Source organism: Sardina pilchardus, chromosome 12 (assembly GCF_963854185.1).
Source record: "Sardina pilchardus chromosome 12, fSarPil1.1, whole genome shotgun sequence".
NCBI classification, from domain to species: domain Eukaryota; kingdom Metazoa; phylum Chordata; class Actinopteri; order Clupeiformes; family Clupeidae; genus Sardina; species Sardina pilchardus.
This window is the reverse complement of record NC_085005.1, coordinates 6417876-6433156: the sequence shown is the minus strand read 5'-3', so window position 1 is coordinate 6433156 and position 15281 is coordinate 6417876. Positions and strand designations below refer to the sequence as shown.

The following is a 15281-nucleotide window of genomic DNA, read 5'->3' as shown; positions in this document are numbered from 1 at the left end:
GTCATATCTTTCATGAAATAATCCTGCTGAAAATCGTTTTTGCTTTTAACAGTCTGGTGTTTGGTTGATGTCTGGAATCTCTGGATCTCTGTTTTAGCCCAGCAAATCATGGATTATCCCGTTGTGTGTGTATGTGTTTGAGAGGGGCTTTGCAAGTATATCAGAAAAAAAACAGAAGATGGAGAGAAACTGTTGTACACATAGCTTTATTGTCAAAGGAGTACAAGTTCCCCAGCCTCAAGCAGTGTGCATTCACCCTTTTTATGGCCACATTTAAATCACATTTTGAATTCAAAACTGAATCTCAAACTAGTGTCCGTATCCGTCACATAGTGGAAAAAAAGGAATGGAAGCATGTATACAATCTCCTTGGGTTCCACAGAGCAATCCCTATATACCAAGAAGGGTTTCACAAGGTGTTTACGGAATGTGATAATTTTCTTTCATGGTGTAAGGTTTGGAGCAGGACTCATGCTGGATTTCTAGAAGGAGAGGGGTAGTAACTCTAATACAAGTAGCATGAGCTGGTTCACCAACCCCTAATGCTGAAAAACGCTTCTACTAAGCTCCTTGAAGATGATTTGCTCTTTTCCCCCCCCTCCCCATCCTTGCAAAGGAAACATTTCGAATCCACCATCGCAGCTGTCACCTGGCACTGATGACGTCTACTTGACGACCCTAGAGGAGATGGGCAGAGAGCTACATCAGAATCACAGATATCAAACTAACATTTATCTTATTGAGGTCGGCAACCACAACCATGGTTACTCTGTTGTGTGATGAGTTTTGTTTTTTGTTCATTGACTAACTGGCAGGGAGAGTTTTTTTTTTTTTTTTTTTTTTTCTGGATAATCACCAGTTGATCATATTTTGAGCCCCATTTCACTACCGAGTAGCTTGCTTGGTAAGGCAGATACTCACCGAAACATTTAAGTTCAATAAAGCTCACAACTGATAACCTTGAATCTAATAATCCACTGATAATCTTGAATTTCCCCTTGGGGATCAATAAAGTATCTATCTATCTATCTATCTAACCCAGCCCTCCCAATTTGATGTTGGTCATTCCATTATTGCCTTTGCATGAAGGACCAAATGGTTTACCAAAGCATGACGTGCTAGTATTCTGTGGACGGTCTAGGAGAACTCACACGGTAGTCTCTTTGAAGCGGTCCAGAGCCTCTTGTGCCACCACCTCGGAGAACTTGGGGTCACTCCAGGGGATGTCCCCGGGCACGGTGAAGGTCATAGGGGGAGCATCGAACAGCTGTACCGAGACGTTGGTGTCGTCCGGCTCTTTAGATTCCTCATTGCCTCTGCTCAAGATCTATGAGTACAGTAATTTCCTGTGTATTAGCCACATTGTGTTTAAGCCACAGGACAGCGTTTCATGCAAGTTAAGAGAAACAAAGCTATATATTGATACCATATTAACTGCCCCCGTGTATTAGCCTCATAGCTGAATACATTTTGCAGAATCAATGCATTAGCCGCAGCTGATAGTTGGCAAATTACGGTAAGAGAGTGCACTGGTCAAACAAGTGAAGCCTTATGTGGTGCCAGTTTCAGATGAAAAGCTTTTTTGTAATGGATATTTTCATATTTTCCTTTCAGTCTAGGACAAGTCTTAATCCATGTATGGGAAACAAGTGTTTACTTTTAGTGTTTAAGACAAGTTAATGATTCAGACAACTTATTCAAGATGATTCATGTCAAGTTGTTCTTTTCCCTTATGGTTGCGTAACCCTACCATTTTTAAATGTCAACAAATGGAAATAACTAGTATGAAACCCAGAAACCCAAACAAACATCCCAACAGGGTTTTCATCAAGGCTTGAAAGAGTCACTAACCGTTTTGACCTGGAAGAAGCCATCTTTGGTCGCGGTGTTGTTGGCCAGAGTAGAGACCCAGCCAAACTGCTTGCTAAACATGTCCAGCAGTCTGGAAGTGTTGAACATCTCCTCCTCGAATTTGCGCAGGAGTCTGTTGTACTCCTGCGTGAACCTCTCAGCCCTCTCCAGAGCCTGCTCCAGCTGCTCTTTCAGGGGGCCTTCCAGAGGCTTCTTTCCAGAACAGTCTGAGGAGAAACAGAACAAATTCCCGTGAGCCACTACGCCTGAAACACTATTCTGCTACATCAGAGATGCAGTCCTCGGTTCAGTTTTGCGGAAGGTCAATATTTGAGCTTAACAGCCAAACAAATTACAGCTCGCCCTTCCATGCCCTTGAAACACTGTGTTGACTGGCTAGGCTCATCTATGGCTTGAAACTAGAGAACTGTGTGGAGCAATTTGGCATTTGGTGTAAGGCATTAGAATTGCTAACTGTACCTTTTAGTTGATATTTTTACAAGTCATTTACAAGATCTTTTCACAAGGCTTTCTTCACATTAATTCTTGTGCAGACTATGCACAGCATCAACAGTTGATGTGATAAAGTTGGCTGAAGTTCTGACTTCTAAATACTGTAGTAGGTAATGCTTTTGTTGGGAGAATAATGTCTGGTGGTTGCTTAAGTTCTGATTTCTAAATAGTAGGTAATGCTTTTGTTGGGAGAAGAATGTCTGGTGGTTGCTGAAGTTCTGACAGGTGTCTTTTTGCCCAGTGTCTGTCCGGACACTTAAGCCAGTGTAAGCAAAAGTTTCTGGCTGCTAGGCTGTAGGCCTAGTTATTGGCATCAGTATCAATGTAGCATTGCCCAGAGGAAATGCCTCAGTGGCTCTTACCGATGTGCTGGATAGCTTTGCATTTCTCACACTCCTCCTTGAGTTTGATGCAGCCAGCCGAGTTCCTTCGAATCTCCCTGCAGGTCATGCGGTCGTTTCCGAAGGGCTTGGTGATGACAACATCCTCATTTGTGCTTTCATCTACAAGCAGACAAAACAATTATGTTACATTACTGGTACAAACTACCCGAAAGAAATTGGTCAAACTGAGAAGATGGCTATGCAAACGACTAAACTAATACATTAAAGGTTGCATCAGCAATCGCAGGCCCACACATAAATGATCACGTTCATCTAATCTTTTCTTACGATCCGCTAGCTGCTGCCCACCCCATAAGCAGGCCATCAAAAGGGCAGCCTAAGCTCCGAGATCTGTACACCAAAACAATTGGTGCTACTCAAAACTAAAATAAATTGTGTTCCAACCAATCACCGACAAGGGGTGGGTGTAGTGGGGTTTCGCGTTCGTCCACAGCTGCACACAAAGTCTTTATTTTTTCATGATGCATGAAACGCGGAGGGGAGGGTCGAGCTAGCTCGGTTTTGGGATCTCGCTTCAAAAACCCAACAGAAGTGACATTGCCCGCAATCTGCTGATACAACCTTTAAGGGTAACACAAAGGTACGACTACCTCCAGATGGGTTGAACCCAAAGTCCCCATCACTCCCCATGTGTGACTCCATAGACTGAAACATGTTCCGAGCCATATCCATCATCGGCTGGAACATGCTCTGGAATCCGTGGAAGTGCGGGTCCGACAGAGGAGACCGGTAGACGCGCGGGCGGCCGAAGGGGCTGGCGAAGAACGGGTGGTGGAAGGAGCGCATGCGGTCGAACACCTGCATGCTGTCGCGGAAGATGCTGTCCACCCCCTCGGACACCTCGGAGTAGTGCTTCTCCAGGTCCTGGAACTCGCGGCTCTGCTGTTGGTCCTCCCGGGCCAGAGTGTCGATGTTCTCGCCGTTGATCCAGATGGAGAAGGGAGACGTCCTGTTCAGCACTTCCTCAAACTGAGAGACAGGGAGAGTGTTACAACATTCTTCAAATATCATCTAATACAGCATCAACAAGGATAGAAGCCTCACAGGTTCAACAGTACAATTAACTATCATGCTTGGAAGCAGTGGATAAATGCCTTATAAGTGCCCTGTGGTTGGGGTGGTGGATGTTATGCATGATGTTGTGCATCACCCCACAGTGTGACCCATAAGACAGAGGGCCCTAACTCCGTCAGCAGGCAACAAGTCCATCATCCATTAACTAAAGCTACAGTATGGCATAAGTAGCTTGCTCATGGTATCATTTCACAATGCGATTTTGCCAAGTTAATCAATTAGATTCAGATTAAATTTAGTTCATACACTTTGCTCCGTGTGTGTCAAGCTGGCTGTGTCCCCAGGGTGGACGTGCTGCTGTCGCTGCGGCTGCTCACCTGTCGGCCCACCAGGCCAGAGCCGCTGGAGCAGGTGCGTGAGTAGAACTTGACGCAGGTGTTCTTCAGGCAGGGCTTGCACTCCTCCCACAGGGCCTTGACGGTCTCGTTGCACACCTCCTGCTCCTCCTCCAGCTTCGTCTCCATTTCCTGAGCACTCTTCAAAGCCTCCTGCGGTGCGCACGCACGCACACACACACACAAACACGGGAGGGGGGGGGGGGGGGTCTTCAATATTACTTTGAAATATTAATTATTTATTTCACTCTTAATAAAAAATATCAGAATGGCATTATTTTTTCAAGTCCATTTAGTTTTTTTTCATGGTTTTAAACTGGTGTACTGGTTGTTTTTCACCATGTTTTTTCCCCACTGAAATCCTTGCATACCTATGCATGCCAGTTCAAGACAGGAACTCTGCCTCAACCGACAATTGAGGCAACCCAGGACACGTTCTAACAGCTCATGGTCCCAGACCCACAGTACCTCCTTCTCCTGTTTGGTCTTCTCCAGGGCCGTGAGGAACTTCTTGTGGTCCTCTCCTGATTTCTCCATCACCGACTTCATCTCCTTCACCCCAGTGATGGCATTCTCAATCTGCTTGTCCAGATACTTCTCTCCCTGGAGCGAGATCTCTGCGCCACACGGAGCAGAGCTTGTGTGAGTCTCACACAAAGCTGGCAAGCTAACAATCAACAACCAGCTAATTTATAATACTCGTAAGAATATGACCAAAGATCCTTCATTACTGACAAGATAGAGCAACATAATGCATCTCTATGGAAGCAAAATTCGAACAGTTCCTGTCTGCTTAAGGAAAGATGTCATAGTGGGATTTCGATCGGCAAGCAGTTCAGTTCAAATGTAACGTCACTTTCTAGGTCTGCCCCCCCTCCCCTTCGCAAAAACAGAACGCGGAAATGGTCGAACGTTTGCGCCTCTTGCTCCGCTTTAACCCTCTCTGATATGACTAAATGCTGAGTGGTGCATTCCTTCAATCATAAAACTATAACAATAATGAAATACTTCATTGTACGAGTACATTTCAATAATGAAGAGATCTATATAAAACACACATTCATGTTTAATCAATAATACTAACTATCTGACCATGTCCTAACTAGCTATAAAGGAAGCTGATTAATGATGATTAACTTTGTTACTCACGGCTGAGGTCTTCTTTGGAAGGAGGCAAAATGCTTTCTGAGAGGACACATAGAAGAGTGAGAACTGCCACTGAGCCTAAGACCCTCATCTTGTGTGGATCTTTGAGACCAGGTTTTGAATGCAAAGCAAAAACCTGAAACACAAGACATGTGAACTTAAAGGGGTTTACCTACTGATTACAGTAATAGATAGGGTTTTCTAGACCCACTACCTTGATAAGAACGCAATGGCAATATCAGATACAAAACTGAATACAAACCATTATGAGGAATAACACATCTAGCCTACATACAGCATTAGCTTTCAGATACAACTACTGTACAGTACATTGCTGTGAAATATCAATTACAGATATGTGTGTATGATTATATGATAACGGTTACTTTATTGAAGCATTTTAACAACTCACCTTTAATATATAATAAAAGGGTAGCTACACTTGAAAAAACTTTTTAGAAAATAAATGTGACAGTTGATGTCACTGTTTGTTGATAAAAAAAATAATTTGAATACTACATGCCGCATAGCGAAATCCAGTCCATCTGTATACGTGTGTGTGTGTGTGTGTGTGTGTGTGTGTGTGTGTGTGTGTGTGTGTGTGTGTGTGTGTGTGTGTGTGTGTGTGTGTGTGTTTGTGTGTGTGTGTGTGCGTGCTTATACAGCTCTGGAAAAAAGCTCTGGAGACCACTGCACTTTTTTCTGGTGTCATCGTACGATTGCTGTGTGAATGTAAAAAGGTCTACATACTAGACACTGCTTCCAAACTGATTTAATGCACAGATTCAAATGTGCACATCCTCGTTCAGTCCAGTCATGACTCATGCAGTGGTCCACTGGTCCAAACAGCTTGAAATGTGTCAGTTATAGCACATTTCATGACATGCATCTAGGTAATGATGAAGCAATTCGTCAAATTTCCTTAACTTCACATCACAAGATATTGGCACAAAATTGTTTTGCCTGCTGATGTTTCATTTGGTCAATTTTGTTGAGTGAGCCAAATGCCATAATAGATATATTAGTCTTCAGCAATCAAGTGATCTGAATGAACACCACCAAAAGGCAATCTATTTTCAGTTCAAATATCAACCTGACCTATTTTTGTCAATTTAAAAATAGGCATTATCTGAGAACATTCACGTGTACTGTTCTCCTATGACTTTGCAGTTTTATATTTGTCTGGCTGTCAATAGCAGGGTAATACAGCAGTGCTCATGGCTTTGTTTCTAGCTGCCCTTGGTGGTTTTCATGTGCTGATACTCAGTCTATTTTGATACCTGGGAGGCGCTCCTGTTTTTCTGTCCCAAATATTCCCACTAAAGATTATTTGTGAGTCATAATAAATGAAGAGAATGATAACAAAATGCTCCTGCAGCACAATACGCATTCAAATTTAGTGTCAATATCTAGACAACCTGGACAACATAGTCCTATCATCCTCCTTCAACAATCTGACACCTTTGAACTTGTGTAGCTCCATCAGTGATTAAACAGAAGCAAGCACAAATCCCTGCCAGTCTTTAATCTCTCTTGATAATCTGCGAAATCTCCTAATCCAACATCCTTCACTTTATGTTTCAACAAAGCCTGTGTTTACCTTCTAGAAAGTGTTTACTGTCATTTGTATAAGACTGAAGATAGGGTAGCAACATTATAAAGACAAAGGTAACAGAAAAGTCACAGCGTTTGGTCTGGTCTGTGGTCATTTCATCTATGGAGGGGGTGACTACTTTGAGTGTGGTGGTCCAGTCTGAAAACACACTGCAGAGTTACTGCTGTGGCTGAGAGGGCTGAGACTGAGAGGGTGGAGAGAAATTAGAGTTCACATCCCAATCAAGTGCAAAGAGCACACAAACATGACGGCTCTTCAGCCAAAGCAGACACAGGGTGCCTTAGTTACATAAGAAGCATGCAATCCCCTGAATGTTTTACACAAACGTTGCCTGTGGTGCAGCTGGTGGACTATGAGAGAGAGAGAGAGAGAGAGAGAGAGAGAGAGAGAGGGGGGGGGGGGGTCCTCTCAGGATTGCAAAGTCATTCTAACAGCTGTTTGCAGTGCAGACCTGGGGAGCAGTCGGTACCCTACTCTCTCCTCTTTCCTCAGTGAGCTGGGCAAACATTGGGTGGAGTGAGATGCACTGCTAGCTATCCATACAAATCAAAGTTGCTTTCCCTTCCTCTGAGAGAGAGTATGTTACCTATATTGGTAAACCTAAAATCCCTCTCAATGAGACAACAATTTGGACAGCGTTAAGAAATGAGACGCCCGAGAGCGCACGCTGCTGACAAAAGGCAGCCAGGCGGCTCGCCATCAAATGTAAACATGCAGTGGAAAAAAGACAAGCGGCGCGCTTACAAACCTGTCCCATCATATCAGTGGGACGAGTCGAACTGCGTCGAAAAATCTATATGAATTCTGTATCATTGTCAGCCTAATGGTCAACATCAATAGTGGTGTTGAATTATTCTATGCACGTCACCTGATTGTGTGAATAAATGTTTTCCTTTTCTGAAATTAAAATGAACATGCGCCCCCAAGTCAAAATAAAATCGAAATGGTACATAGTTGCAATAGCATGCGTTTTGAAACCCATTTACAGCCCAAATCGTTAAAGAGAGACGGGAGGATGCAAATCCATATTTAAAGCCTATGTAAGACATGGCACTGTACACCATATGTAGATATGATCCTGCAACACATCACTCTGACAATTATTGTGGTAGTTTTATCTTGCAAATGAATGAATGCACAGGGAATAGGCTATTTCTACATACTCAAATACTCAAACATGGAAGCATTAGAAAGCATCTCTCACCTCAGATAAAACCTTGAGCCTTCCCAGTTGATGAAGTGCAGCAGCGACTGTTGTCCACCGCCATGTATTTATACTGAGCCGCGCGGGGATGTTGATTAGTGATTCACTAGACAAGAACGCCCTGTGGACTTTTCCAGAAGTTGTGTAATTTCTCGCGCACCATCCATGTATGGTTTTATGTGGGCGGTAGAGGGCGTTGTTGTCCCATCAAGTTGAAGTTCATGGTCCTGTTGGTAACAGTACCAAACATTTTTGAGTGTGTGTGGGGGCATACACGTTTCTAATATCCCACAAATAGGCAAAATACACATTTGTCGTTTGTTTTACAGAAAGTACGCGCATCTTACTAGTCCCACAAATGGCTTTCATCTTTTGGTTTGGAAGTTTCAGAAGTGGGGATAGTGTGGAAGTTTCAGAAGTGGGGATAGTGTGGAAATTAAAGCAGACCCGAGCAGTTGCAGGTTCTAGTCTATCCCAGTGGTCTACGCCAGGGGTATGGGCAAATGAGCGTTGCAATTACAGCTGTGGTTGCTAATGCTCGGAGAAAGAAAACCGCAGTAGGCTACTCCCATTATGGGCTATAGTCGGGTAGAGGCAGCAGAATTAAACATGTTACCTCATGCCCTTATCACCCCTTTGCCAACATCCCAGACAAGTCCAAGGCGTCTCCGCCTGCACACCGTTTTAAACGTTTTACTTGTGAAGTAGGCCTATGCCTTTCCTAGTGACGCATGAAGGTCATTATATAACTCCGGTCAGACCCGACGTTGGTCCAGACAGCCTTAGTGGGAATACAGGCAAATGTTGTAACCTCATAAACAAGGGAGAGGCTTCACCGATGCCGTCTGCTTTGGTTTGGTACCATGCAGTGCGCATGTAGGAACAACAACTGAATGTCCACCACCGTTGTTTTCTATCTGATCACTGCGCGCCCTACTAGGCCTACTGCAGACGTTCAATCGATGGCATGAGTAGGCCTACTGCAGTTAGCCTATGTCAGGAGGAGCGAGGGCCATACTTCTCTGCATAGTGCAATACATCTGGCAAAACTCTGTGTGGCTGAATGGCTATATACCAAGTTATTCCAGTTCATGCATGCGGGAAAATATTCGTGCCCAGCTTGTTTTCCCTGCAGCCACATTCGTGTCTTGTCCCGTCGCCTGGATGTTTTCTGGTGAAGATGACAAGATGATGAAGTTGTCAGATGTAAGCTGATTCAGAGAACTCGTGTGGTGTGCTGCTCTGCTCGGACGGTTACGGTAAGGGGAATGAGTCAGGCATCGTTTCAGGCTGTGGGGGTTAGAGTAGCCTAAATTGCGGTTACAAATTCATGTCTATCTCCCCCATCATCTCCACAGGCAGTCGGCCAACGGCAGGCCCTGGGGCAAGTGCTGTGTTGATGTTTTCCCCTCTCCCCCTCTCCCGCTCTTCCAGTCCTTTGCTCTTCCCAAGGTCAGACGCAGGCCCAGTGACCCATTACGGAAAAAGCGGCTAGCTCTTACGGCGCGCCAGAGCGACACCATTTCGCGCTCATTAATCCGTATACTCCACTGTTGTGTTGGAGGAACAATGCATTCCTTGAACTCACACACCAAAAATCATAGCATTCCTATAGTCACCATCACAGTCTGGATCAGAATTTGCAAAGATGTGCAGTAAACAAAACTGTTTTTGTTATTTTCAATGTCCTACAATTTAGTCTATGCTGTCTAAAAGACATGACATATTAAACCCCAATGCTTTTAGTGTTGCAGAACATTGCAGTGAGTGTATCACATGTGACTTGATCTGGCATAATGTAGGCCTATCGTGTCTGTCAGGCCATTCAATGCAGTTGGTCTGGGAAGATTTGCATGTGATCCCTGACCTCCTAATCCCCTAACCGTATACTGTACATTACACCTACTTTCTGTCCACTCTCCAAAAGTTATGTTTAAGTACATGATTTATCATAATAGAAAATGTGATTTATTATCATAGAAACGCAACGCAATCCAGAATCCTCACACAGCAGTGAAGATGACATCTGATTTTAGTAGACAGTAGTTGACTAATTATAGTTTATTGCCTGGCTTATAGGATAAATAAATGGCAGATAAACTGCTGAAATAGTCAAGAACAGTCTGGCCTTGGCCAAGATACTTTACATATAAACTAACTGTATCAAAGAATAGCAAGCAACGTCTTCACTTCAGGAATACACCCAAGATTTATAGTGGGTGGTGCACTTTCTTTTTTCTCTTTTGCAGTTTTCTTTACAATATGTCCACCAGATGGCAGTCTATTCCCTTCAGAAATATTCAACTCTATCTTCATCTTCTATTGTGAATGATCTGCATTTTCACCATCAATTCATTCCAGCACCTCACCCCACTACCCCATTATAGTTTCTTCCCAGCTCTCGAGTGTGAACCTGGAAGCCTATTTATCCTTCACATCCCGTATCGAGTAACGTAGGGGAAACCTCAGCGGCATCAGAAGTATTTCTAACACTCACTTGCACTTGAGGAAAAAGATTAGAGACTAAGTTGGACAGATTTCCTCAACTCAATGACCTACAGATGGAGTCTGAGCTCCTTTTTTCCTCCATTGTGTTTTTTTCCAAGTTGAGCAGCAGAGAGGAATCAAACTGCAGGAAGTCATTTTTAGTGAAGTGCTGTGTGACATTTGGTGTTCTGTTTATTTGACACATAGCCCGTGTCATATCTATTTTGCTTTCGCTCCTCGCAGCTTATTGAACAATCTGTGGGGGGGACTGCAACAGCTTTGGGGGATGTTCTGCAAATCTCGCTGACAACAGTGATAACAACCGTAGGCTACAGTTCTTGAATTTCCCCTTGGAGATCAATAAAGTATCTATCTATCTATCTTTCTATCTATCTATCTATCCATCTATCTATCTACATTAAATCTCTGTCATAGTGTGGTTTTGAATCTAAATAATGGATTGTCTTGTGGTCAGCACGATTTACATAGGGCCTACGTCTGTGTGACCACATGTTACTCATTGTGCTGTCGTGTCCATTGTGCCATCCAGGTCTGATATAAAGACACAGGCTGAAGTTGACACTGACATGATAATATTATATTTATTTTTAAACTTTTCAAGTCATGTTGCCGCTATGAGCTACATCATAGATACCACACATAGCTGTAATCAGAACCAGAAAATGTCTACCAGTGGAGGAATACTGTACGTTTGACCAAGACTCAAAAGTTAGGAAAACTCCATAAAACACTTACACATCCAATGTGTGGTGGTCCTACAACATTGGGAGAGGTGTTACACATGTAATATGTTCCCTATAAATCTGGAATGCACAATTTATTCATTCATTTGAAGTATTGTTTAACTTTAAGATATAGCTTATAATGTACCTGCCCTGGTAGAGCATGTGTCAAAGCCTCTTCTCAGATCAGTAAGGGGAGGGGATCACTGGAGCTCACAGATGTTAACGTTGCTTATTTTCACTTTTGAACGGTGCAGCACATGTAGTGATCTGAGTAGTGATGTTCTCAGATCAGTTTCGCCAGTGGGGTTTTCCAAAAGGCGCAGTCTGATGGAGCTAGGGAGATTCCAGAGAGGTTTTTAGTTTTAGCCATCCGACAGGAAACCTTGCTGGGTTACTCTATTGGTATACAAGCAAGCCCACACTCTTAAAACGAATGTGTTGGAAACAGATTCTGGACACAGAAATGTGTTAATAACAACACAAGTTGTGTTATTTTCAGCACATTTTGTGTAACAAATAGCAAAGACGATCTGTTGGGAACAACACAAACTGTGTTGTCCCTATAAGAGTGCATTGTGTAGCCTATATAAGTTTGAGTACACCATTTCAAGACAGTTCCTTTATCAATGTCATAGTTGTCCCCACAAGGTTTCTGTTTTAACATTCCATATGTTATGTTAATGCAGCGCAAGCAGTTTAGGAACAAAATAGAACGTTCAAGCATTGTTTTTGTTTTTCTTGTTGAAAGGATTACAGTGTCCTTCTCCTTGTATGTTATAATGGTGAGTCACTGGCGTGTGATGGACTAGTGGATTCTGGAGGAAACAACATGTGAGCGCAATACTCCAGGTTCTGCCTGGACGACACATAACTGGACCCTCGTCTGCTCCCCGGTGGCGGGGGGGGGGGGGGGGGGGGGGGCCGTGCGGAATGCATCTATAAAAGATGATGTGAGGACGTGTTTCTGTGAGAGAGAGAGAATGTCGTTCGGCGCCACGGGAAACACCAGTAAACAGCTCTCTGTCCAGCAAACTGACCAGAGGTTTGGCCAGAAGTATTCATTTTTATGTCTAGGAATTTTTTTTTGCCCAATAAAACTCAGCATCAGGAAAAGGGTTGTTTTTACATCTAAATATCAGCTCACACGTATTTTGTCTATGATGTGTGTATATTTAATGGCAGTATTTTATTAATCCATCGCAAGTCAGTCCAGTTGGAATCAGATATTCTCCCTAGAGGTTGGACTCCAGTATGTGGTTTTCAAATGAATTGATCCCTCATTAATCTACACTTGTAGTCTATTAGTTCTAAAATTCTGTCCATGATTCCAAGAATCTACCAGCAGAACATCAGCGAGCTACATTGGCAGGTCTCAGGACAGCTTAAGAGTACTCTTTTCCATGGAAGTCTCTGAGCACACACAGCTCATCCAGAACAGTCTGCTGGAATGTGATGGGGTGTGATGGAATGTTGTATTCAGCCAATTAAGCTTGTTTCATTTGTCCGTGTGCAAGATTGCAGCGCTGTTGTTGGGGATGGTGACCAAATGTACATAATTGGTCCAGGATCAATCAGCAAGAACCCGTGGCGGAGGTGCTGTATCGTGATTGGCTGCTATGCATCATCCACTGCTTCTTTGGCCAGTCTAGATTTGTTCTTGGAGCACACTGTGTGTGTGTGTTTGTGTGTGTGTGTGTGTGTGTGTGTGTGTGTGTGTGTGTGTGTGTATGTGCGCGTGCATACGTGAGTGTGTGCCTGTGTGTCTGTGTGTGCACATACGTGCATACGTGCATGCGTGCATGTGTGTATGTGTGTGTGTGTTCTGTGCATTAGGAGCATGTGTGTTTACTCTCTAAACATCTCCTGCAGTTTACTGCAGTTCATTGCAGTTTGGCTTTTATACAAATGGATACACTGTAAGCATCATATAAATGCATGTTGGGATGGCATCCAGGTGTATCTTCCTGAGACTGTCACACTCACACCAGATATGGTGGTGAAGTCAAAGTCAGTCATCAGAGATGAGGAAGCAGCTGTGATGAAATGTACATCCATATATAACGACCAACTGTCTTATTTCAAATCAACTCCTGTGTGCCGTTGTCCTCCTTCGCGATGATAGATGACCATTATCTCTCCCCCGCAGGAATTTTGTTGTCTGTGGACAAGCGCGGGATCAGATCAAGATGAGGGGGAAAGAAACGACTCCCAGAGCTCCCATTCCTGGACTGCACGTCTCGCGGCAACGATCTGGAGTGATTTATGGAGCTGTGAAATTCCAGCTCCAGCGTGAGTCTCGGAGGGGGGGGGGGGGGGCACCTAAAGCGAGTCCCCTTTTTTTTTGTCACTTCAAACGCAATTCACCCGAGGAAGGTCTATGACCGAAATGTCGTGATTGAATGTTTGCATGCGTAATGCACAGTGTGCAGGATTCTCTCTTTTAAGTGTCACATAAACGCAAAACATGCTTAAGCGCCGGCTGTATGTTTTTGTTTTGTGCCAGAGGCATTCCTGAGTTGACTGCAGCGGCGATGGCTTTAAAAGCATCTGGGTTCGGATGCGCCGGAGTTGCAGTTGTGCCGAGGAATGTGGAGCGTTCTCTCACACGTGGACCCCAGAGGACTAGGACGAGGTGGAGGAGGAGGAGGAGGAGGAGGAGGAAGAGGTGAAGAAGAAGGAGTAGGAGGAGGAGGAGGAGGAGGAGTGAAGAGTTCATCTTAGGGTAGAAAGAAAAGGGAGAGGTGAAGAAGAGACAACAAGTGAAGGTGTTTACATTACAGGAGAAGCTTCTCCGCATGGTTGCATTAGAAGAAAAGAAGAAAGAGGGACGCCCACCCCCCACCCCTCCATACACACACACACACACACACACACACACACACACACACACACACACACACACACACACACACACACACACACACACACACACACACACACCACCCTGTGTGTATGGATATCTGTCAGCATGGGTCGCTGGTTGTGGGTTATACAGGGACCATATGGAAAACCATATGGGGATTCATCATCATGACATGTCCTTGTCTGTTGTCCACAGACTCCAAAAAATTCCATGATATCATGGACCCCAAATAACTCAAAATTGCAAAATTGTCATCACATGATCTATGGCTAAATCCAAGCAAATGTGAATGTGTTTATCCAACGTTTCAGGCTATGTGGATTAGACCCATGTGTACAAGTGCTGAGCATGTGTTATGGAGGTGCACGAGGATGAAAAAGGAAAGTGATGTACACTGACGAGAGGGGAGGAAGTTACATATGATTCTATTATGAATTCAGTGTCACAGGTCAACATCGGGTCTGCATTTCCAGGATGCTGTTGTGTAACACATTTTCCAGGTCATTTTTGTTCTTGTTGCAATCACCTTTTTTCTCTGCAGTGTGGGGGGGAGATAAGACACCACTCGCGTGTGTTGCCAAAAGTGTAATCAAGCGCCACGCTTACCATTCTTTGTGGGACACGGTGCATACAAATGACCACTGCCCTCAGACTGACCACTTTCCCTCTGCAAGCTTGACCATCCTACATTCCTGTCTCTCTGATCCACAGGATGTCCATTATTAGTAGTGTAGGTCCAAGTTAAAGAGGGCTGGTCAGAGATCAAAGCCACAGAACACATCCCACTCTTACATAAGAGAGAGAAGGGGCTAAACATTACATTTGAAATTGCAGAGGGCCTTGGGAGGTGAAGGTGATCGTCTCTCCATGTTGGGACATTTGTTAGCAATTAGGTCTGTGGGACTACTTTAGCCTCGCTTAAAACATATGCACCCGCTCTCTCCCGCCCTTCAGCACTTGCTCTGGATCCCACCCTCCCTCTTTCTCTCTCTCCCTCTCTCTCTCTCCCTCCCTCTCCCACTCACTCCCCTTCTCTCTCTTCT

The 15281-nt window shown here is 44.1% G+C and overlaps 1 protein-coding gene across 2 annotated transcripts; it reads right to left on the bottom strand.

Moving 5' to 3' along the window:
• Window positions 1-190: 190 nt before the first annotated feature.
• clu (clusterin) lies at window positions 191-8261 on the bottom strand. 2 transcript variants are annotated; one of them, XM_062550131.1, is made up of 9 exons: window positions 8143-8261; window positions 5327-5459; window positions 4646-4794; window positions 4160-4330; window positions 3356-3737; window positions 2727-2867; window positions 1852-2078; window positions 1152-1327; window positions 191-678 (listed from the first exon to the last, which is right to left on the bottom strand). In XM_062550131.1, exons 2-9 carry the CDS (start codon window positions 5412-5414, stop codon window positions 666-668), a joined length of 1347 nt encoding a protein of 448 aa, XP_062406115.1. In that variant the 5' UTR covers window positions 5415-5459; window positions 8143-8261; the 3' UTR covers window positions 191-665. The 2 variants fall into 2 exon arrangements, with proteins under 2 accessions (XP_062406115.1, XP_062406116.1); XM_062550132.1 differs by having other exon boundaries at window positions 3359-3737.
• Window positions 8262-15281: the final 7020 nt, after the last annotated feature.